The following is a 22,060-nucleotide window of genomic DNA, read 5'->3' on the forward strand; positions in this document are numbered from 1 at the left end:
GTCTCCGGGAAGGTTCCTCCCTGTGGCTGGGGGGTGGGACTGCCCCGTCCGATCCGTGGGGGTGGAGGGGACGCTGCATGGCTGTGCCGTTCCGACAAAACTAGACGTGAACTCGTTTCAAGGGAACGACGTCCTTTGCGCTCCCGCTGCGTTCTGGGACGTCCCTTCCGCTCGGGCTCCGGCCGCCAGGGCCCAGCCAGCGCAGCAGCAGACTCCACGAGGCTGACCTGCTCCTCCCCTCTGGGCACAACCCGGGATCTGGGGATTGTTCCGGATGGAAGCTTATCCCCCCGAGACCCTTCACCACCACTGACCCCGAGCTCGACCCCTGTCTTCCGCTCCCACCCGTTCCGCCGCCTCCCGCAGATGCAACGGGGCGCGTGGCCCTCCGCCGGGTGCTGTGAGCATCTGGAGTGATGCCGTCCAGGACCCGTCTCCTGGGGGATTTGGCACGAGAGGGCAGCTTCCCTTTCCTGGGCCCTGTCTCACCTGCTCCTCAAAGTGCCTACAAGGCAGATATCTTTGCTGCCACCTTGCAGGCAGGGAAACTGAGGCTCTGAGTAGCTAAGCTGGTGGAGCCCTGCTCTGGGATTCAAACCCAGGGCTGTCTGTGAATAAAAGCAAGATGGGGTCATGATGGGCAGGGGCCAGGGGCTATTTAGATCCTGAAGCAAAGCAGGAAAGAAGGGACAGACGGTCCTTCTTCGTGTCAGAGACTAAGGAGGTGGGCACTTGCCCAGCACGCAGCACGTAGCTACAGGTTTGGGGGCGAGCTGGCGACGTGTGGGGCAGAAAGTTCTTCGGTGAGTGAGGAATCCTCGAGGGCTCGGAGGGGCTCTGTCATTAGCCTGGGAGGGGGGGTCCCCGGGGGGAAAAGCAGTTGGCCCGTGCAAACAGTGGCCCCAGTCGGGAGGGTTGCCGTCTTCACATGTGCTGTGCACCTGGGCTGCGCTGGGACATCGCATTAACTCCTCCTCAGCCCACATGGCGTGTGTTGACCCTCGATCCCATTTTGCAGAGCAGGACACTGAGGCTGCGAAGGTCAGGGTGACCTTGGGTCAGAGCACAGCTGGGATTTGAGCTGAGTTCCAGGTGACGCCAGCACTTCCCCTCACCCACCTCGGGGGAACATGCCCATGTGGGGTTGGGCCGGCCGCACTGCCCCTGAGAAGCCCCCAGCGTGGGGGTCAGCTGAGAGGAAGTGGACAGTCGTCCGTGAGGTGCACAAAGCCAGAGGCGGGTTTGGGCAGCATTGGGTCCTGCAGGCAGAGGTGGCCCGCAGGAGGGCCATGGCCTGGAGACAGGGGCAGCTTGGAGCTGGGCTGGGGTGGGTGTTGGGGCCGCCGGTGTCGCAGGGGAGATCGGGGCTCTCCAGACCCGCAGGACGGGCTCCAGGGCGCTCCTCGTCGGCCGCTTCTCATGCAGAGGGAAGTGCGGGGCCGAGGCGGTGGCTGGAGCCAAGGGCCCTCGTGAGCCTTTCCCTGGAGAAGACGGACGCAGGACTGCCACCTGCCTGGCCCCCTCCCGTTCAAGGAGCTGAGCGGGAAGAGGTGGGGGGAAGGCAGGCCGTGGCTGTGTTCTGCCTGGGGGAGGCTGCGGAGACAGGTTGGCGGCCGGGCCAGGCAGAGGGTCCCCCCAGCTCCCCCCGCCCCGACACCTGTGGTCCCCGGGGCCTGGCTGACTGCCAGCCTGCTGCCGTTTCTGATGGCGGTTACGGGGATGGCTCCCTGGGGCTCCCCTGTCCCACCGCACCGCCGTGGGGACTGCCCCCCTGACCTCACAGTCATCCCGGGAGGCCCACGGCTTGTTCTCGCCGCCTTATACCTTGAGGGGAAGGATCAGAGGGTTAGTGGGCGTCACCTACTAAACGCCAGGCCAGCTGTGTGGCCCTGCTCACGGGCTCCCAGGGCCCTGGACTCTGGGCTCTGCTTCTGCCCTTTTCTGAGGGGCTTCAGTGAGCTGAGCCAGGGGGCTCATGGTCATGGCCACGCTCCCAGAGCTAGGGCTCTCTGTCCCCGGGACAGGGACAGAGCCCCTCCTCCCTCGAGCAGTCATCCTGGATTGCATGGTGTCTCAGCCGAGGAAGCGTGTGTCCCTGCTGCACCAGCCCTTTCTTAGAACTCAGGGTCACCCTGGCAAGTTCCCCTGGCTGCCCGTCCCGTGCAAGGGCAGGAGCGCGGGGGTGGGTCAGCACAGGTGGCACTCCAGCTGCGTCCCCCAACCTCTCCGGAGCGCCCCTTCCTCGTCTGTGCAACGGGAGGCTCTGGGCAGCCCGTCCCTTGGTCCAAGCACCCCTGTCCTTTCTCCCCGGAGCCCCCCGACGTGGGTCGGCTGTGCTGCTCCCAGATGGCCGCCGTGCCTCCTGCGGGCTAGAACCTAGTGCTGGGCAAGGCTGACCTTCCGTCGTCTGGGACTTCGAGCCCGTCAGCCTGTGGCTCCCACCGCTCGCTCTCTGCGTGCCCCGGCCGCCCACCCCCACCCCCACGAGACAGGGGCCTGCTGAATTCTTCAGGACCTCGGGCTCGCGGCCCTCCTGTGGCCGGCCCCTTAGGACCCTGCAGAAAGCCTCTCCACCTCGCCTCCCGCCCCTCCTCCTTCCCTCCGCAGTGGCCTGGCCTTCCAGCTGCCGAGACTTCCAGGGCAGCAGAGTCCTGGGGGGCGGGGGTTGGCCGCCCCGGGAGGCGGGGAGGGCCCCCGTTCAGCCCAGGCTGCGTGGCCCGCCAGGAAGTCCACTGCTGCCCTGCACCCCCAGGTGCCTCCGGGGCTGGACAGTCATGTGGCCGAGCGCCCTTACTGTAAATGCTGGGAGGCTGGGGCACAGCTGAGCAAAGTCAGAGCTTTTGGGTTTCTTTCCTTTAAAAAAAAAAAACAAAAAACAAAAAAATAAAAATGCCGTGCCAAGAGGCGGGTGGTGCAGCTTTAGGGTNGCCCCAGCCCGGCCGCCCTCGGTGCCTTCGGGCCACTTACTTTCTTTGCCTTTCGGCGCCGGCAGCCGACGCACGCTGCCGCGGCTCGGCGGCCTCCCCACCATGCCTGACTCCTTCCTCCCGCTCGCCCGGGCTCGGCGCTGCCTCTGCCCGCCCCCCCTCCGAGCCCCATTGTGCCGTGCCCGCCTATCCCGTTAGCCGGCCCCCCCAGCTGCCTCCGCTCCTCCTGCGCCCTGTGCTGCTTACTCTCCTCCATGCTGCCTGGATCCGGCGAGCTGGGTGATTAATTGGCTATGATGATGAACGTCCCCGGCGGTGGATCGGCGGCGGTGATGATGACGGGTTACAATAATGGTCGCTATGCCCGGAATTCTCTCCACAGCGACTGCATTATCGAGGAGAAGACGGTGGTCCTGCAGAAGAAAGACAATGAGGGCTTTGGATTTGTGCTCCGAGGGGCGAAAGGTAAGAGCGGCTCCTTGCAGCCTGGGTACGTTCACGTGTCTTGTGAGCGTGTGAGTGTGTGTGTGTGCACACCCGTGTGAAAATGCTCCCCGGCTCAGAAAGAAGCCTTTTTCCTGGGGGCACTTGGTTGCTAGACAACCATGTTCTTTAACATCCTGCCTTACTCAGAAAACACTGGGCTCCCTTTAGGAATATTTTCCATTTTCTGTGCACAATATTGCTCTGAAGGAGCTCTCTCTCTCTCTCTCTCTCCTTCTCTCTCTCTCTCTCTCTCTGTCTCTCTGTCTCTCTCTCTGTCTCTCTTTCTCTCTCTCCCCCTCCCCCACCCTTTTTTTAAAAAGAAATCATGGGTTTAATCTACATTTTATGCTTTACTTGAGCCCGACTGTAGCTGGATTTGGCGCTCCTGGCCTCAGATGTCCACAGTTACCCAGGGGCTGAGTTTTGGGGATCTAGAAACTGCCCCATTCTGGGAGGGGGCTTCGGCTCCAAGTGCAGCAGGCATCCGTGCGCCCGCCTCTAAGGTGACTTTGCAAAGGAAACGTGGCAAGATGGTCCCCTCTGCCGTGGACTGAGCGAACGGCGTACGCGTCATGTGGCCTGTGGTGGGGGTTCCGGGGCTACGTTCCACGGCGGTGCGCCCACTGCCGGCCCCTAACTTGGGGGCGTCCCTTTCAAAAGAAAACAAAATGGCATCACCTCCCCACGAGAGGGGACATCTGCCCACCGCGTGTGTGTGGGTAAGCCATGTGGAAGTTTCATCTCGGAGCCTCTCTGCCGTGCCGGGGTCCTGCACCGGTTCCGGAAAGGCCTCCTTCCCTGGTAGCATCACCCGCTGCTCTAAGCTAAGGCTTCCCGGGAGCAGCCTGTCCAGAGAGGGAAGGAAAAGAGGAATCTGTCCCCGTGTGTGTGTGTGTGTGTGTGTGTGTGTGTGTGTGTGTGTGTCCATGACTGAGTGATGTCTGTCCCCTCCCCCTGCGGGGGTCGTCTTCATTCTGCTACCCACTCCCCCACCCCCGGTGGGGCGGGGTGGGCTCAGGAACTGANGAGAATTCCATCTCTTGCCCTGGAGTTTTTGCTCAGCAGAAGCCAAGGCTCTCTCTGCTGAGGACCTAGGGGCCCAGCCTTCCCGGGGGTGCCGGCCACAGAGTGGTCACAGAGAGCCGGGCCCCCCGCAGAGAGAATTCACAGGCAGGTTCCAAATCTGCAGCCACCCACTGGGTCAGCGTTATGATCCGTCCGTGCTCCAAGTTGAATTCCTCTGGCTGCAAGTCTACGTAGATGTAAATTTGGCAAGTGGTTCAGTGTGGTGTTTCTGTGGCTATGGGGGGGAACTTTTCCATTTTTAGAACTGAAAATGTTTAGTCACTGATGCTTTTAAAGAAAATGACAGGCGTGTACATATAGACCTGGACAGCAGGGCACGTTCCCCAGGGTTTTCGACCGAAAGGCCCAGAGACCTGGGGGCACCCGGTGCACTTGGCCTCACCGCTGGAGCTGGTGCTGACCTTCGGCTGTGGCCGTCCAGCCCTGCCCAGGGGAGGAGCGCCCACTTCCAGTGGGAGGCTGCGCACCTCCTTTCTCTCAGGGCCCCGTGAGGGGGCCTACCTGGAGGCGTCACCCCGGCCGGTATTGAGGTCTTCCTTGCCTTCCCAGCGGATACGCCTATCGAAGAATTCACGCCAACGCCAGCGTTCCCAGCTCTGCAGTACTTGGAGTCTGTGGATGAAGGAGGGGTGGCGTGGCGAGCCGGACTGAGGACCGGGGACTTCCTGATTGAGGTAGGGACTCAGGTGTTTATATCTTTCTGCTGGGGGACAGCGCTCTCTTAGGGCCGAGGCCCATGGTGTTAGCAGCGTGGCCATCAGGCCAGACCTGGGGGTACTCGCTGGGGGCTGCTCTGGGCTCGTGCTGTGTGGTTATCTCTTTCCATTGTGGACGCCGTTTCCCGTGGACTTGTGTGAGTCTGGAGTGTCTTTAAGGCCTTGGCTGTAACTCTCTGGAGGGTAGAAATGTTTGTGGAAGTTGGCCATTGGTCTTGAAGGAGAAGGTAGAAGGAAGAGAGACACACGGTTGCCGTGTTGTTAGGGACGTGTGGTTCCGTTGTCGCCGGACAAATAGACACTAGGAGGGGCCGTCGCCCACTTTGTGCCGCCAGGCAGGATGGAAAGGGCTGCGCCGTCGCCCCTGCTTGCGTGAGGTCTGTAACGTGGCGGCTGAGAAATCACGGATTCGCACATTGTGGTAACGTTGCCGTTCGGATGATTGGCCTTCAGAGACTGAGGAGCACGGGCAAGAGGGGAAGCTGGAGTTGACGGTACGCAAAGGAAAATGTTAAATTCAGGTGCTTTGAGAACTGGCTTTTCCCAGCAGGTGAAGGGAGCGAATGTTCTCTACGTGTGAAGAATCCCACTAGACACACGTGCCCTTGAGCTTTCGCCAGAGTTGGCAGCTGGATGCGGGTGACATACCCGGGCCGCCGGTGCATCTGAGCCCCCTGCGTTTTGAGTGTTTAGGTGTTACTTTCCATCTTGTTGTGCAAAGGAATGTGTTACTCTTTGGAAATACTAAGAATAAAGGAGGATGCTGTACCTCGGAAACATTATTTTTAAGGGGTTCGGTTCACTCAAATGGTCCTCCATGGGAGCCGATGTTTCCCAGAAAGGCGTTCCTCGATGCTGACCCCGAGCCCCGTCTCATCTGCACTGGAAAGCCACGTGCAGGTAGAAGGGGTGGATACGCGGTGGGCCGCCGCCGGGCCGGCCAGACACCTGCTCGTTCTGCAGAGGAGACCCAGCCCATGGTGGCGCAGCCAGTGGGAGCCCTCCTCCCGGTCCCGCCTAAGCTCCGCGTCACTGCTGAGCTCGGGTTAACTCCTGACCCTCTTAGTGCCTCTCAAGGCCAGTGGGGTGATGAAATCCAGGAAGAGAGATGCCGTGGTGGCAAAAGACCCAAGAGCCAAGGAAGATGGAGAAGGCACCTTGTGCTGGTCTCGTTTTATTTGCTGAAAGATGTATTCAAATGACCGTTGGCCAATCGGAGCCTGGCTTGGGTGAAACCTCGGGTGCGTGCGTATGCAGAATGACGGAGAGTGGGGCCCGCTGGGCTTTCACGGGTTAACTTGATTTGTAATCTCACGAAAATGCAGAGACTGGTTGAATCATCTTCTGTAGGATGTAGTTGTGATGTAAGTCTCCCTCGTGCGCGCGTGTGTGCGTGCGTGTGTGTGACAGAGACAGAGAGGCCCAGAGACCCTGGCTCCAGGAGGTCGACCTAGCCGATGCCGGTTCTTGGGCCGAAATAATAAATGAGGGCTGCAGATGGAAGCATGTCCCCCGTTGTTCAGCTCCTCGGGTCTCCCTGAGACACTGGTCCATAAGAGAAATGGGGGAGCGCAGGGGAGCATGTGCTGGGCCCGTGCCTTTCACGGGGAAGCAAAGCTGCACGAGGTTGGTGGACGCATCTGGAGCGCGCGCCCGGCCTGGACGGAGAAGGCAAGCCGCCCGGCCAGCTTGAAGCCTCCGTGGAAACTGGGAGCTGGAAGAGTTTCTGCACTTCTGTTTGCAAAGCGCTTCCTTCGACATTGCTTTTAACCTCTGATATGCAAATACATTTGCCATTTTGGAACAGGTCTTATATTCTAGGTAACCTCTGAGCTCTGGGATTCTAGGAACGGCTGGCCCCGAGATGCATTAATGCCGTGTTGGTGTTATTGTGTCACAGAGGCCCAGAGGCAGGGCGAGCCCTCCACAGCCCCCTACCCCCAGGCTGCTCACTGTGGGTCACAGGCTAATGGGGTCACAGAGGGTGGGCAGCTGGAACACTGCCCCGCCCAGTGCACTTCCAAGGCTACTCTTGGGGCCCAGAAAGTCTCCTTTAGGTACTTAAAAAGACAGAATCTCTGTGAGGTGATTAGTCACTTAGAGCCTCCTAGGTACATGCATTTTCCAGCAGACCCTTTTTCCACGGTGTCCATTGAAAAGCTTCAACCTTGGAGGGATTGTGCTAAATGAGCCTTTGTGTCTCGGGCGAATCTTAATTTTGGCCAGAAGCCACCCCGGAGTCGAGGGGGTTTCTGACCCTTGGTGAAATGCAGGGTCCCCCGCGGAAGGATGACAAGCACGGGGAAATTGTCCCTGTCACCCCACACTCCTCTGGGCAAGCATCCTTCTCTCCCTGCTCTTGGGAAGGAATTCAGATAGTGTCAGCTGTTTATATTCTCTTTATTTTTTTTAATGTTTTATTTATTTCTGAGAGAAAGAGAGAGAGAGAGACAACGTGAGCAGGGGAGGGTCCGAGACACAGGGAGACACAGAATCTGAAACAGGCTCCAGGCTCTGAGCTGTCAGCACAGAGCCCGACACGGGGCTTGAACCCATGAAACTGTGAGATCATGACCTGAGCCGAAGTCAGATGCTTAACCAACTGAGCCCCCAGGCGCCCCTATAGTCTCTTTAAAAACACGTGCCACGGTTTGAATGTGGAGTCCAAGAGGCAGCTTTCAGTGGGTCTGTTTTCTCCTCAAAGTCTTCAGCATCTGCTGCACCAACTTCCTTCTTCCTTCTTAGACTTGACGGTCTGCTGGCCCATCAGCTCCCATCATGAAGGGCTTCCTATTGCGTCTTTCCTTGGGTGCTCGCCCTCCAGAGTCGACGTCCCTCCCGCCCTAGCATTTGGGCAGGGTTTGCTCCTTGGTCACCGGGACAATGTCTTTGCTGACCTTGCCCCCCAAACCCCCCACCAGAAAACAAACCCTTGGAGTAGAGTCCACGTAAAAGGCTCTCATGAGCCCAGGAGCTACAATAACATAGATGGGTCTAGGTGTGCCAGCTGGGTTGCTATGAAAATTCATCTCAGACGTGGAAAAGGAAAGTGGGTGCCCTGCTGAGGGGGTATCGAGCCTGGCCATGTGTGTTTGCATTTTCAGATCAGCTTGATGGGCCGGGGTCCCCTGCGTGGCCGGGGCCACTGGAGCTTTCCCAGGGAGCTTCAGGAGACAGTGGAGGTGGGGAGGGCAGCAGGGGCCGAGTCCTTCCAGGGAGAAGCTGGTCAGGTGGCAGGGACAGGCCAGGGACAGTAGTGAGCACAGGAGTCAGGGCAGGTTTCTCTCTCCAGGCAGGCCAGCTGTAAGCTTGGGGACTCTTCCAGCCGGGAATGGTAAAGACCTGTGTTCCTCTTGGTTACGGCAGGAAACCCAACCCAAACTGGGTTTACTAATGGTAGATGCTTGTCAGGGAACTAATAGCAAAGCGCGCAGACGTAGAATCAGCCTTTGCGCACAGTGTTGAAGCCTTCATCTGCCGTTTCCTCGAGATTGTCCTGGGTGGCTTCCCCACCCCCGTGAGATGGGGCAGGAGAGGTCACTTACCAGGAGCCCCAAGGATGACGCAGAGAGTCTGCCAGTGTTTACAGTGAGACCTGGAGGCCAGCCCGCACCTACGGAATCAGAGGCTCGAGGCAGGAGCTTTAGGTCACTTAGGTGATGGTGCCAGGGGCTTCAGAGCCAGAACGGGAAACAACCGGCTGGCCTGATCATGTTGGCTTTTTTAAAAAATGTTTTATTGGGGCGCCTGGGTGGCTCAGTCGGTTGGGCATCCGACTTCAGCTCAGGTCATGCTCTCACAGCTCGTGGGTTCGAGCCCCATGTCGGGCTCTGTGCTGACGGCTCAGAGCTTGGATCCTGCTTCAGATTCTTATCTCCCTCTCTCTCTGACCCTCCCTTGCTCTTGCTGTCTGTCTCTCAGAAATAAATAAAAAAATAAACAAAAATAAAAATAAGTAAATAAAAAATGTTTTAGCGCACGCGCGCGAGAGAGTGTGTGTGTGTGTGTGTGTGTGTGCGCGCGCGCACGTGCGCGCACGTGCATGCGTCAGGGAGAGACAGGGAGAGAGAAAGAATCCCAACCAGGCTCCACGCTGTCAGCACAGAGCCTGACGCAGGGCTCGAATTCACGAACCACGAGATCGTGACCCGAGCCGAACGTTGGATGCTCAACCGACTGAGCCCCCCAAGCACCCTGTGTTGGCTTTTTGAACCCCTTCGTCTGTCATTCTAACTGAAGGATGGGAGCAGGTCCTGCGCTGTCCTCGATGTGAGGCCAGGGCCGCCTTCCTACCACAAGCCCCCAATCGGAACCCCAAGCTTTGTTTCTTGCTTTACTTTCTCAAATGGGAACATTCTCTATTAGAAGAATTTCTATAATACAAGCAAACAGTATGCGTCAAAAGAATCAATGACATTTGCAGCAAACGCACCGAGGCCTGTGTCCTTATTTATAGTAACCAAGGGTGTATCTGCCGAGCACTGAACAGTCCCATCTGATCGTCACAGCAAGCCTATAGCATGTTATCATCCCTGTGTTACAGATGAGGAAACCAAGGCATTGAGATGTTAGGTCACTTGCCCACGGTCACAGAGCGGGAGAGCAGAGACGCTGGGATGCCAACCCAGGCCACCCGCCTCAGTAATGCCGTGGCTCAGAAATTCATGAGCAACACTGATGCACTTCATGTATAAATGGGCAAAGGATAAGAAGAAAAAGAGATGATGAGGTGCCAATTTTTATTTTCAAATTAGCAAATGCTTTTTTTTTTATTACTATACCCGTCGCTGGTGACAGCGCTCATATGTTGCCATGTGAGAGAATGAATTGCCATAAACTTTTTAGAAATCAATGTGACAGGATGTAATAAGAGCCGTAAAGCCGAATCAGGACTTTTATATCTAGGAATCCATTCTCAGGGAATGATCTAAAAACAGGCAGAGTAGAGAGCACAGTGTGGTAAAAACAAACTAAGGGTCTGGGGCTGTAAGGAGGTGGTCAAGGGGGCATCACATGTCTGTCGTAAATGCACAAGAAAGCATTTAAAAATTATGCTTGCAAGGGGTTCTTGCCACTAATGAGAACGGATCACCTTATATTATGTGAGACGGGCAGAACCAAAGTTATTTGCACATTACCACCTGAATTTCCCCCAAAATAGGCATAGAAAAAAAAAGGAAAGGAAATGTTAACCCCTGGGTGATGGGATCATGTATGGTTATTTTCTCTTTTTTCAGACTTTTGTCTATATCTCAGATTTACTAGAGTGACGGCATTAATTGTTTTTGACAGGTGTTAATTTCACAAATAGAAAGTTATTCCTTAGAAGACGCAGCCGCACCCAGTTGAGTGGTGTCTCAGCCTTCATGGCCAAGGTGTTGCTGGTTGCTTTCGGGACGAGAACACTTATTCCTGGGCGTTAATTATTTTCCTGGGGCCATTGCTCAGCAACCTGATGCCATGCTGGAGGTTCCTATGGTTTTTGTGATTGTTTTCTTAGCCCTGAAGTGGCCAATCTCGTTTTTGTGTTAATTCCCTAAATAGGTTTTCCCTTGCAATTAAAAGCAGGCAGCAATATCCTTCATCCTTGAAAAGTGATGCTTGAGTTTGCTAATTACTTTTCCTCGTATTAAATGCTTGTACTACTGATGGCCTACAACTGTTTTATAATCTCAGTTTGCACCGAAGGGAGGACGCTGAGAGGGATGCCCCAGGGTTTCCCTCAGAGACCATTTGAGTATCTTCTGTTTCTTCGGCTGCAAATCCTAACACGGGCTCTAGCATACATTTGCCTAAACCATTGCCTTTAACTGAGCTGAGGCTGTGAACAGTTGGGAAAGCCTGGGGGTAATCTGCCAGCCTTCCCCAGCTTCAAAATTAAGTAACCCAAAGGAGAGGAAATGAAGCTCAGGTTCTGCCCGATCGGTGGTTGCTATGTCCTTTGCTGATGCCCTGATGCTTCCTGGGTCTCAGTGTCCCCGTCAGCAAAATGGGTGGTTGTGAGAATTTGGTCACCAAGATGGGCTATGGGCCATGAGCTCTGGGCACATGGGCCGCTCTGAGCGCTGGTCTTAGGAGGCTGAGGCCAGTGGAGCTGGGCAGAGACCTGGCAGTCCGTCCGCACTGGCCGCTGATCATCCTGTCCTTTGTTGTCATTCGTGATGCCTGATGGGGAAGAGGAAACCAATGACTGTTAGCTGAACAAGCAATAAGAGTAAGTCATCATAAGCTCTAATACTGGCAGGTGATTATTACAGAGCACCCCACACCGTGCCAAGCACACGCGGTCGCCATGTGCCAGGCACGTTCCAGCCAAGAGCATGCTGGCTGTAGCTTCTTGATGCCTCTCTGTGGACAGCTTATCAGCTGATGCGTGCCCCTGCCCCGCCTGCAAGCCCTGAATATCCCTGGCAGCCAAATCCCAGAGCTGAGACCAGAGCCCTGTGGTAGCTTCCCCAGTGCCAGCATCCTTTCCATCCGGCTGTTCAGCCACAACACCCAGCTCACATTTCTTTGTCCTGCCTTTCAGGATATCGTGAGAGGCTTCATCACATGTCCGGCCGGTGCTCACAGGGCCAAGCTGGGACCTCTAACCACCCCACTTCCCAAAATTCTTAACATCTTTTTTAAATAATTTTAAAGAGGCATTTAATTCGATCACTAAGACCAAATGCCAGCTGATATTAGCAGGAAGCTAGGGCAACTGGTGAATTCTTGACTCTGAGTCACATTGATACTTCAGTTGTGAAGTTCTGTTGGTTTCACGTCAAAGACAAGCAGGGCCCGGTGGCTGTCTGTGGCCTCTCCAAGTGTGAGGCGTTTCTGTTCTGAAGCTCTGTGCCTTCTTGTTGTGCTCATTTTGGAAGAGGTCAGGGCCGCCTGGCCAGCCTCTAACTCTAGCTCCCCTGCTGCCAGGCTGCTGGCCCCTGGGTCAGTGCAGAGAATAAGCATGGCCGTCTTGACTTGCCTCTTGCCCCCCCCTTCCCAGGCTTGCTGGGGTCTAAGCTCCCAGTCACTTCTCGGGGTGACTGAAAAACATTCTTTTCGTAGCAAATAACAGTCAGCACAGAAGAGCGTGTGTGTTTTGTTGCTGGCCTTCACACAATGCCAGTGCCTGTGGCAAACATTATCATTACACTCTTGGCCTTCCAAGGCCTGCAGCATTGGGGTCGTCACCGTCTGTGTACCCTCGCACGGAGATCTTTGCTCTCCAGGGCTCTAAAGAGGCCCCTGCTCTGGGCAGAGCCCCTGGAAGTCTGGGAGCCTGGACCCCTTTCCTGCACGTAGCCATAGCCCCTTCCGTGCCTAGAGAATGATTCACTTTGTCCTCCATATTGACTGGGAACAGGTGGTCCAGGCTGAGGAGCAGCACGGAATCCTGCTGAGAAGGTAGATGCGGGCAGTTTTGCTATTGCAAATCTGAAGTCTTGGCTCATTCATTTCGGGGTTCTAATTTGAAGCATCAGTGATTTCAATTTCAGGCTAAAAAAAGATTCAGAATCACTTCAGGGGACCACGGCTGCTGTGCTCAAGGCTCCATAGGCCTGGCAGATGGCAGTGCATGGAGTTGGATAGACAGAAAGGAGCCATGGTCAAGGGCACAGGCTGTGCATTGTGATCTGGGTTTGAATCCAGCCTCTGTTGCTTGACTGTTCGAATGTGAACTTGGGCAGACCTCTCTCTCATCCCTTGGCCTCAGTTTCCTAAACTCTAAATGAAAGTGTGTTTGAAGCACATAGCATAGATCCTGGCAGAGTGACATCTCTGGTATCACTTTTACAACTTCATTCATTCACGTGCTGGGCTGCCATGTGCTGTGGGGAGAAAAGACATGAATCCGACTCACTTCCTTGGGGAACTCAGTCTGGAAGGGGGCGAAAAGCCCCAGGATAAATTCGAATAAGGGCTTCACGAAAGAGATGGTGTTGGCATCATGCTCAGTTGAGTACATGGGCCTTCCATAGACAGAACTCAGGAGGGGAGTGTTCCAGGGAAAGCTTAGAGTGTCGGGAACATTCCAGGTGGATTTGGGGAGTGGCCAAATGTTATGGAGCTGGGGGTGGCAGGCTGGTCCAGAGAGAGCCTGGAATGTCAGGTTAAGTAGGGGCAACTGTATGGTCCGGTGGCAGGGAGCCAGCCATAGGACGATGCCTGCGGCAGGACCTCTCCGTGGTGCTGAACCTCTGCAGGGTGTGCGCCTCTCGGCAGGGCATGGGACCTCTCCGTGGTGCTGAACCTCTGCAGGGTGTGCGCCTCTCGGCAGGGCATGGGACCTCTCCGTGGTGCTGAACCTCTCCAGGGTGTGCGCCTCTCGGCAGGGCATGGGACCTCTCCGTGGTGCTGAACCTCTGCAGGGTGCAGGGACCTCTCCAGGGTGCTGAACCCCCCCTCCCCCCAGGGTATGGGAACCTCTCCAGGGTACAGGGACCTCTGCAGGTATGAGGTCTCTCCAGGGTGCCGAACCTCTTCACGGTGTGGGGATCTTTCTAGGTGTGAGAACCGCCCCCCCCCCCCCAGCAGCTGGGAGGATGAGGCCTCCCTCAGGGGAAGCAACCTGGTGGGAGGCCTCAGTACTTCCTTTCACATTCTCTTCACCTCCCACCCGTGTATCCTGTATCCTTGGCCTTCCTGGGCACTGCAGCTTATTATTCAGTGAGTGTGCTTGCCTGCTTGCTGGGAAATCTCTCCTGTAAGGAGAGGTGAAGGGACCAATATGGCTTGTGCACTTGTGGCAGCCTGTGCTCTAAGCCAGCCTTCACTTCATCACTGAGATCTCACCTTTACACATCACCTTCCCAGACAGGCCTCACTGGGCACCCTCTGGTTGCCCTTGACTCTGACACTCCACTGTGTGCTTCCTCCACCATCAGAATCATCATATGTGTTGGATGATTGACTTATTGTCCATCTCTTTCACGAGGAATATCTGCTCCTTGTAAGCTGGAGAGCTTGCTGACCTGGTCCCTGCTGTGTGTCCAGCACCCAGTAGATGCCCGATGCTTAACAGAAGTCCCAAAATCTGTGTTCAGTGGTGGACACTCGTGAGAAGTGTATTTTGCAGGTGATGGAACTGAGAGATTAAATGGCTGCTGAAGGCCCCAGAGGAAGCACTGACTCCCAAGCTTGCATCTGACTGATGCCCTGGGAAAGTCTAAAGTCTTTGAGACATAATCTTATAACCATCTTCCTCAACCCAAGAACGATGCTGTAGACACAGCCCCAGTCTACATGTGGTAAGGTCTGCAGGAGGCATGGTTAGCCGAGAGCTCCACATTGGAAACTTCTGGTCCAAGGTTCTCTGAGGTGCCTCTTGGCTCCCCTGAAAGGAGTCCTCCTGGGTCCTCACCACCTGCCCTCCCTCCCTCCCTCCCTCCCACGCGCTCACCTCCCTGTGTGCTCAGCAGGCTCTCGTTAGCATTGATTTGTCTGTCTGCAGCGCCCTTTTGTGGGGCATTTCATGATACAAGCGGTTAGGTTGGCAAATGAACTGAAGGAAGTCCTCATGCTAAATGCCCTGTTGGATCTTCTAATTGATGGAGTTTGTCAGTCCTGGGAACTAGGCTGTGTGCATGCCAGCAATAAGAAGAGTTAAGAAAGGGGCGCCTGGGTGGCTTAGTCGGTTAAGCGTCCGACTTTCACTTAGGTCATGATCTCGCAGTTTGTGGGTTCGGGCCCCGCGTCGGGCTCTGTGCTGACTGCCAGTTTGGAGCCTGGAGCCTGTTTCAGAGTCTGTGACTCCCTCTCTCTCTGACCCTCCCCTGCTCACGCTGTCTTTCTCTCTCTCCTAGAAATAAATTAAAAAACATTTAAAAAAAAAAAAAAAAAAGAAGAGTTAAGAAGAGAAGGGCTGGGGGAGGGGACACGGAAGGCCATGGTTACCATCTGATGCTGTAAAGTCCTGAGCGGCCTCCTCAGTTTGGTGCCCCGAGACCAACCTTTCCAGTCCCCTCTACCTGGACCTTTGGTTTCACGTAACAGATTTCTCAGTGCACCTCCTCTGTGTTCAGCCCTCGGTCGTGGAGATGAGTGGAGGCCATCTTTGCTCTCAAGGGGCAAAGCGGATGGGGAAAGAGGCCCGAAAACCTCTGCTGGGACTCAGAGCTGGGACACAGAGGAAGGGATGGGTTATTCAGATGAGCAAGGGAGGCGACGCACACATCCCGCCTGGAAAGACAGATGGGCCTCAACCCTGGCCCTCTCTCCCTGGTCCCCTGAAGGTGCCACGCTTCCTCCCACCCCCAGCACTTGCCCACACTGCTCGCTCGTGCTCTCTGCTTCCCCTCTCCTACCTCCACCTCCTCCACCTACGTAGCTGGCTCACCCTCGGATCTCTCCCTGGTGGCCTCTCCTCAGGGAAGCCTCCCCAACAGTCCCTGAGACACCCGCTAGGAGCACATGTCACTGTCCCTTCCTGACCTGACCTCAGGGGCCAGCCAGAGCCCAGCTCTGGAGGCCCAGGAAGGATGAAGAAGTTGGAGCCTCCACATCAGCCAGGGCCTTAAATGCAGAGCTGAGTCATGGGGCCTCCCTCTGTCGCTGGAGGCCAGCTCGCTCGGGGGGGTTTAGCTGGAACTTCCATAGCCTGCTGATCACTAGGCTGGAGCCTTGCTGGAGAAGGGAAGTGGAGGCAGAGTGGAAGCCACTGCCCCTGAGAAACAGGTGAGAACAGGGACTAAAGGCTCAGTCCTAAGAGGCAGCCCAGCTGGGTCCAAATCCAGCTTCCTTGCCTATGCCCTGTGTGGCCTCAGGTAAGTTTCACAATCCCTCTGTGCCTCAATTTTCTTCTCTGCAAAGTGGGGATAAGAACATCTATCTGCTAGAGCCATTTCCTGCTCCAGGGAGGCTTCCCCATCTTCACTCTTCAGGGGAATCCTGTCTTCACCACGGCCCGCAGGACTCCACGGCTCACGGCCTCCCTGCCTCCAGCCCCCTGCACATTCCTCCCCTCCCCCGGGACCCCCCTNCCCACCGCATCCGAGTGGCGCAGACCGCAGACCGCAGCCACTGCCGAGGGTGCTTCTCTGCTCAGCGTTGCCACCCATTGAGTGTACGTGACATGAGAATGTGTTTGCTGAACATCTCCCCTCCACAGCCTGGGTCGCTTCTGCGGGCAGAGCCCTCGGGGGGGGAGCGGGGGCGGGGGGGAGCTGGGGTCATTCCAGCGCCCAGGAGAAGAGGGCTAGTTTATGTCTATTGACTGAATAGATGAGCTGGGATCCCAGGCCTGGCCCAGAGGCGAACTGACTCCAGTGAGGACATCAAGGAGCCTGAGAGCTCATGCCGGACACTTCTGCGTTGGAGGGGTGGCTTGTCTCTCCTAGATCGCTTCCCTCATACCCCGCCCCCAGTGAGGGCCAGGACGGAGACACACGGGTCGACTGACCCACATCAGAAGGAAATCACTTGGCCAGACCTTCCCCTGAAGTTCCAGAGTTCTCTCCCCTGCCCACTCAAACCCGCAGACTTTATGGGGGGGGGGGTGCCTCTGCCTCAGAAAATGTTAGGGATTTGGAGTAACTCTGCCTCCATGCATGCTGGTTTCTACGTTAGTGCTGTTTCTTCAGGGTTGGCCTAAGCCCCGGCCACCCAGGTAAAACCGGGAATGCAGACGAGCTGAAGGAAAAAGTCAGCCGGTGCCGCCGGGAGACAGGGCTGCCGTAGAGTTCATCTTCTCAGACTGTCACTCCTCTGTACGTGCCCGTCAGAGACACGCTCTGCCACATGCGTCTGCGTGCGGACTCTCTTTCTCATGCATATCTTTGTTATTGTGATAAAATACACACACCATCAAACTGGCCAGTTTAGCTGTTTTTTAGGTGAACAATCTAGTGGCATTTATGCGTTTGCAGCGTTGTGTGACCATCACCTGTCTCATCCCAGAACATTTTCAACCCCCCAGAAAGACACCCCGTCTCCACTAGCAGCCACTTCCCATCCCCCAGCTTGCCTGTGCCTCAGCCTGTCTCCGTGACTTTGCCCGGACCCCATGGGTTTGGTCTGAACACTCCATTGGCCTGGAGTCTTACAACACGTGGCCCTTTGTGCCGGCTCCTTCCACTGAGCACATTTCCACGGTTGCCCGTGGGGTAGCGTGTGTCAGCGCGTCATTCTTTCTACGGCCACGTCACACTCCGTTGTGTGGATGCCCCACACTGTGCTTGTCCATCTGTCCACTGATGGACGTTCAGATGTTCGGGTTGTTTCCGGCTCTTGCTCTCGTGCATGAGGCAGCTGTGAACGTACGTGTGCCAGCCTTTGGTGGGGACCCTGTTCCCAGTTCCTCGAGTCCGTACCTCCCAGTGGACTTGCTGGGTCATGCGATCATTCTGTGTTTATCTACACTGCTGACCCAGCCTCGGGGTTTGGGGGAGGCAACAGGCATTCAGTGAGCGCCTAGTAAATGGCCATCTTATGCTCGGCCTGGCAGGTGGAAGTGGGAGAGCAGAGGGCAGGGGAGGCAGCCCGGCCCACGGACACAGAACTCAGTCCCACCAGTACCTTCACGGCTGGACAGCCTGTGCCACAGCTGCAGGTGCCACAAGCCGCGGTGACGATGGTAACAGTGGGCGCTGCTCCCAGTTCACGTGCACGAACTCACTCAGTGCTCAGTTGCATCGGGATATTCCCGTCAGCCCTTTGTTCTTCTGCACGAGGAGCCTGGGGCACAGAGAGGGGAACTCGCTTGCAGACGCACAGCGGGCAAGCGGCCGAGCCGGGCTGTGGTCCGGGCAGGTGACTGCTTCAGAGTCCATGCTGCGGGCTTCTCCACCCTGAGGCCTGGAGTGGCGGACGGGGTGAAGGGACTGGCCAGGGAAGGAGCGGGCGGGCCGGAGGCTGGGGGCAGGCGCAGATCCAGCGCCGGTGTGAGCAGGAAGTGAAGCGTCCACATGAAGCATCTTGCCCAGCGTCCAGCATGCAGCTTGGCAAGGGGGCAGAGCCTGGGAGGCGGGGTGGGGGGGTGGGGACATCTCCCGGGGCGGTGGCGTCACCGTAACCATCACCAGAGCCGGCCTGGAGGTGGCAGGTTACGCCTCAAGATGCACCTTCCCAAGGGGGCAGGTTTTGTTAAGGAAACAGTCAGGCCCGTGGACCCTGGGTTTGCAGAGGCCGAGGCCGGAGGGGGTAGGGCCGAGGGGGCAGGGCCAGAGCAGCCAGGTGACCGCTGGTGGCGCAGCAAGAGGGACTAGAGGACAGACGTGCAGACGAGCGGACAGCTGGGTGTCGGTGGCTGATCATCCCGGAGGCCGTTGGCGGGTAGCTGCCGGGGGGCCAGGGGCGCGAGGACTGAGGAAGCCCAGGAAGGGACCTTCAGGTGAAGTGGGTCACGGTCGCCGGGGGGACAGTGGGGCAGTGGGTGCCAGGAGCAGCTCCGAGGAAGGGACGGTCACCGAGCCCCGGGACTCACAGCCGGGTGGGCGGAGTTTGCGTCTGCTGCGAGAGGCAACGTCCCCGTCCCTGGAGTGCGGGTCTGGGATGCTCTCGTTCACCAGCAAGGAAGCCGAGCCTAAGAAGGACCACGGGCCTCGCTCACGGCGGGCAAGGAGCCAGAGGGCTGCAGTGCCCCCATGTCTTTCTTGGGGGGGGGGGGTCTCATCGCCCAGCACGGAGGCCTAAGTAGAGATGGCCTGAAGGAGGCACGGAATAAGCAGATGGGAAGCCCATGGAGGGAGAGGTTGTAACTGACAGGAAGATCCCTGGAGGGCTTCCTGGAAGAGGATAGGGGAGCAGGGTCTTTTAGCTTCAAGGGGAACTGGTTAAGAATGGAAGCAAAGCAAGAGCACCCCATCTCCTCAATGCTCCTCAACTGTATTATTCTAGAACTTTCTGTATAGTTGAGAGAATTCCATTCAAACCGGCTCAGCACCTAGAGAGAATTCACTGGTTTGAGAAACTGAAAATTCCAGAGATGTTTGGCTTCAGCCCCAGCTGGATCCAGGTGCTCGCTCAGCAGTGTCCCCTGGGATCTTGCGCCCCCAGCTCTAGGTTCCTCTGTGTTGGCTTTGTGACAGCGAGCTGTCCCCACAAAGGTGGTGGAGTCAGGATCTCCGGGACTTTATCTCGTCACCGGAGGAAGCCCAGCCTGCTGGGGCTGGCCCGCCTCCAGTCACAGCACATCACCGGGCCACTCGTGGGCTAGACAGATGGAAGGTGCTGTCTCACATCCCCTCCCCGGGGCGGGGGAGGGGAGGGTGCTGGCTCCCGCAGGAAGGTCGAGTCCGGGTATAGGCAGAGGTAAGCAAACAGCTGGGCCAGCAGATTGTCCAGCCTGCGATGGATTTCTGCCCCTCTGAGCTTGCCAAGCGTGCTCTTCATGGGCCCATCCAGCCCTGACCCTGAGGTGGGCACACAGGTTCTCTGATACCCCAGGCCAGTGACACTGACCCTGTGGTAAACTGAGGCAGAGCCCCAGATTTCACTCTGTAGAGTATCCAGACCAGGTCCCAGGCACAGACAGGGGTATGTGGCCACCTAGCTCCTCATAAGGACCTCTAGGTCCCTTCCGTTCCCCGCCCCCCTGGCTTGGCTGAGCAGAGTCCCAGTGTTCAGAGGCTGAGCACACGCCTCCCCTGCCCCAGAAGCCTTTAGGCCGCAGCTCCTGCACAGAGCACAATCTCGGAAGTGGTGACTCCTCCTGGTTTGCACATGGCTGCCTTCTCGCTGTCCCCACGTGGTGGAGAGGGCAGATCAGCTCTCTGGTGCCGCTCTTACAAGGGCACTAACCCCATCACAGGGCCCCCACCTTATGACCCCATATAACCCTGAGTGCCTCCCCAGTGCCATCGCACCACGAGTCAGGGCTTCAACATAGGAATCTGGGGGGACTCAAACATCCAGTGTCCAGAAGCGCGTGCTGGGAAACGAGTCCCGGGGCCTTTGACCTGCCGTGCAGGCCGCAGGCATGCGTGGAGCCGCGGGCAGACTCGTCCCCAGCGGGCAGCAGCGCAGCAATCCTTCCGAGACTCTCAGCCACGCGCACCGATCGGCCCGGTGCCAGGAGGCAGCTCGGGGACCAGGAAGGCTACTTTCTCGGCAGCTGGTCCCCAGCCCGTAGTACAGGGGGCCACACGGCACTGGGGAAAATAATGCTCTGCGCCCATTGCCGAGTGCCCACCGTGGGCCACGGCCTCCTTCCACCCCCTCCCAGCCTCCCCGGGGACGTGGCATTAGGGACTCGGTGTGCCAACCTGGGGAGGGAGAGACGAGGCCGGACTTGAACCCAGGTGCTGGTCTGGGTGGATAGATCTTGAACACTGCGTGTTCTCCTGGGGCAGGGAAGGTGGCCGTCTGGGCCCCGGCGTCCCCGGGCTCTGTTGCCTCTTCCTGGGACGTGTCGGTCACTGAGCAGGAGGTGACTCAGCCCGGGGCGTGGTGGCAGCGGTCCAGCCCCGCAGTGCCCGCATGGGGACCGTGGTGATTAGTTTCCACTCCATTGTCTGGCCCAGCCTCGTCTGCTCCTGGAAAAACTGTGTTAATTTTCTAGGAGCGCTTTTTAATAAGCCTTCTGGGTGGAAGGGCCTGATTTGGTTTTGGGGGGGGGCGTTTTTTTCTCAGTTTGCTTTGGTTTTGGTTTTGAGAACAGGCCGTGTGCCCGGCCATGCCCTGGCCAGCCCTGTCCCAGCCCGCGAGCCCGCCCGCGCGCCCCCGCCTTGGCGTCCAGCACAACGCAGCGCGCCCACCGTGTCCTCCCTGCACAGTGCTCCCTCGTGACCCACGTCCCTGCCAGGCTGGGGTCGCCCTACATGGAGTGTCACCCCCCGGTCCAGATGCAGCTCTTGGCACAAGCCACGGGCTCTTGTTCCGGGGACAGATGGGCGACGTGAGGGACGCAGTGACGTGGGGCCCAGTGACCGTGTGAGGTCTGGCCAGCAGGCCTGGGCCTGGGCACGGACGCCACCCTCTCCAGCTGTGCCCCCGTGAAGCCCGTCTGGGGACCCCCTGAGGAAGAGGTGCCTTCGAAGGTCCCCGTTTTACTTCCTGCAGCAATGGGAACACGGGCACCTTGCTCGGAGCCAGAGCTCGCCTAAGGGAGGGGCTGTCCTGGGATGGGCCCCTCCTCAGTCCTCACCTCTGTCCCCGAAGTGACCAGGCCGGGCGGGGGCATTGGGAACAGAGGGCACCGTGTGATCCACTCCATGTTCACTGAGTCTCCAGGTCCTGGAGACGGAGAGTGGACAGTGGGCGCTGGGGCCAGGGCGGGGGCGGGTCAGGGGTCACCGTGTCATGGGGACAGAGTTTCCTATTGGGAAGACAGACGTTTCTGGAGACAGATGGTGGGGACGGCTGCACAACAGTGTGAATTCACCTCATGCCGCTGAGCTGTGCACTTGGAGATGGTTAAAATGCAAGTGTTGTGTTATATGTACTTTGCCCCAATTAAAAAAAATTTTTTTAAGGAAAGGAATGTTCTTGACTTTAAAAACAAAACAAAACAAAAAAACCAACTTTCTGAACAAGGAGGCTTTACTGTTAGAGCTTGGGCTCATCCTGGCCTGTTTCCTTGGCCCCGAGATAGAATGGGTAACATCCCTGCACCCCACACGTGGCCCTTGGGTCCGCCGAGACTGGGGCGTGCGGTGACCTCTTCCGTGGGGCCACGCCCCTCACACCTACGTGCACGTTCTCTGTAGCCATCCTTAAAATAGCAAAAAGATGCAAGAGACCCTAATGGCCTGGCCAGTAGGGCTGAGTCGGGGAGGGGGCCGGGTGCATCCTGCCCTCTATGCCCCTTTCCCTCCCCAACCCACAGTCCCTTAATCAGCTTCCTGTTTACTCCGGGCGCTTCTTACGCATGCGGGGGTCAAATTCAGTGTGTCGGTGGTCAGCCCCGCCCCCAGGTGGGACCAG

The 22,060-nt window shown here is 57.4% G+C and overlaps 1 protein-coding gene across 1 annotated transcript in view; it reads left to right on the forward strand.

Moving 5' to 3' along the window:
• The window catches only part of SHANK2 (SH3 and multiple ankyrin repeat domains 2), a gene marked incomplete at its 5' end in the record, with an annotated part of 263,327 nt that overhangs the window by 113,358 nt on the left and 127,909 nt on the right, over positions 1–22,060 (forward strand). The window contains 2 exon segments of the mRNA XM_077766560.1: positions 3,310–3,392; positions 5,049–5,173. Of these exon segments, the coding sequence (XP_077622686.1) occupies positions 3,310–3,392; positions 5,049–5,173 (208 nt within the window).

This window comes from Crocuta crocuta, unplaced genomic scaffold, assembly GCF_008692635.1.
Source record: "Crocuta crocuta isolate KB4526 unplaced genomic scaffold, BGI_CrCroc_1.0 scaffold636, whole genome shotgun sequence".
Taxonomy (NCBI): Eukaryota; Metazoa; Chordata; class Mammalia; order Carnivora; family Hyaenidae; genus Crocuta; species Crocuta crocuta.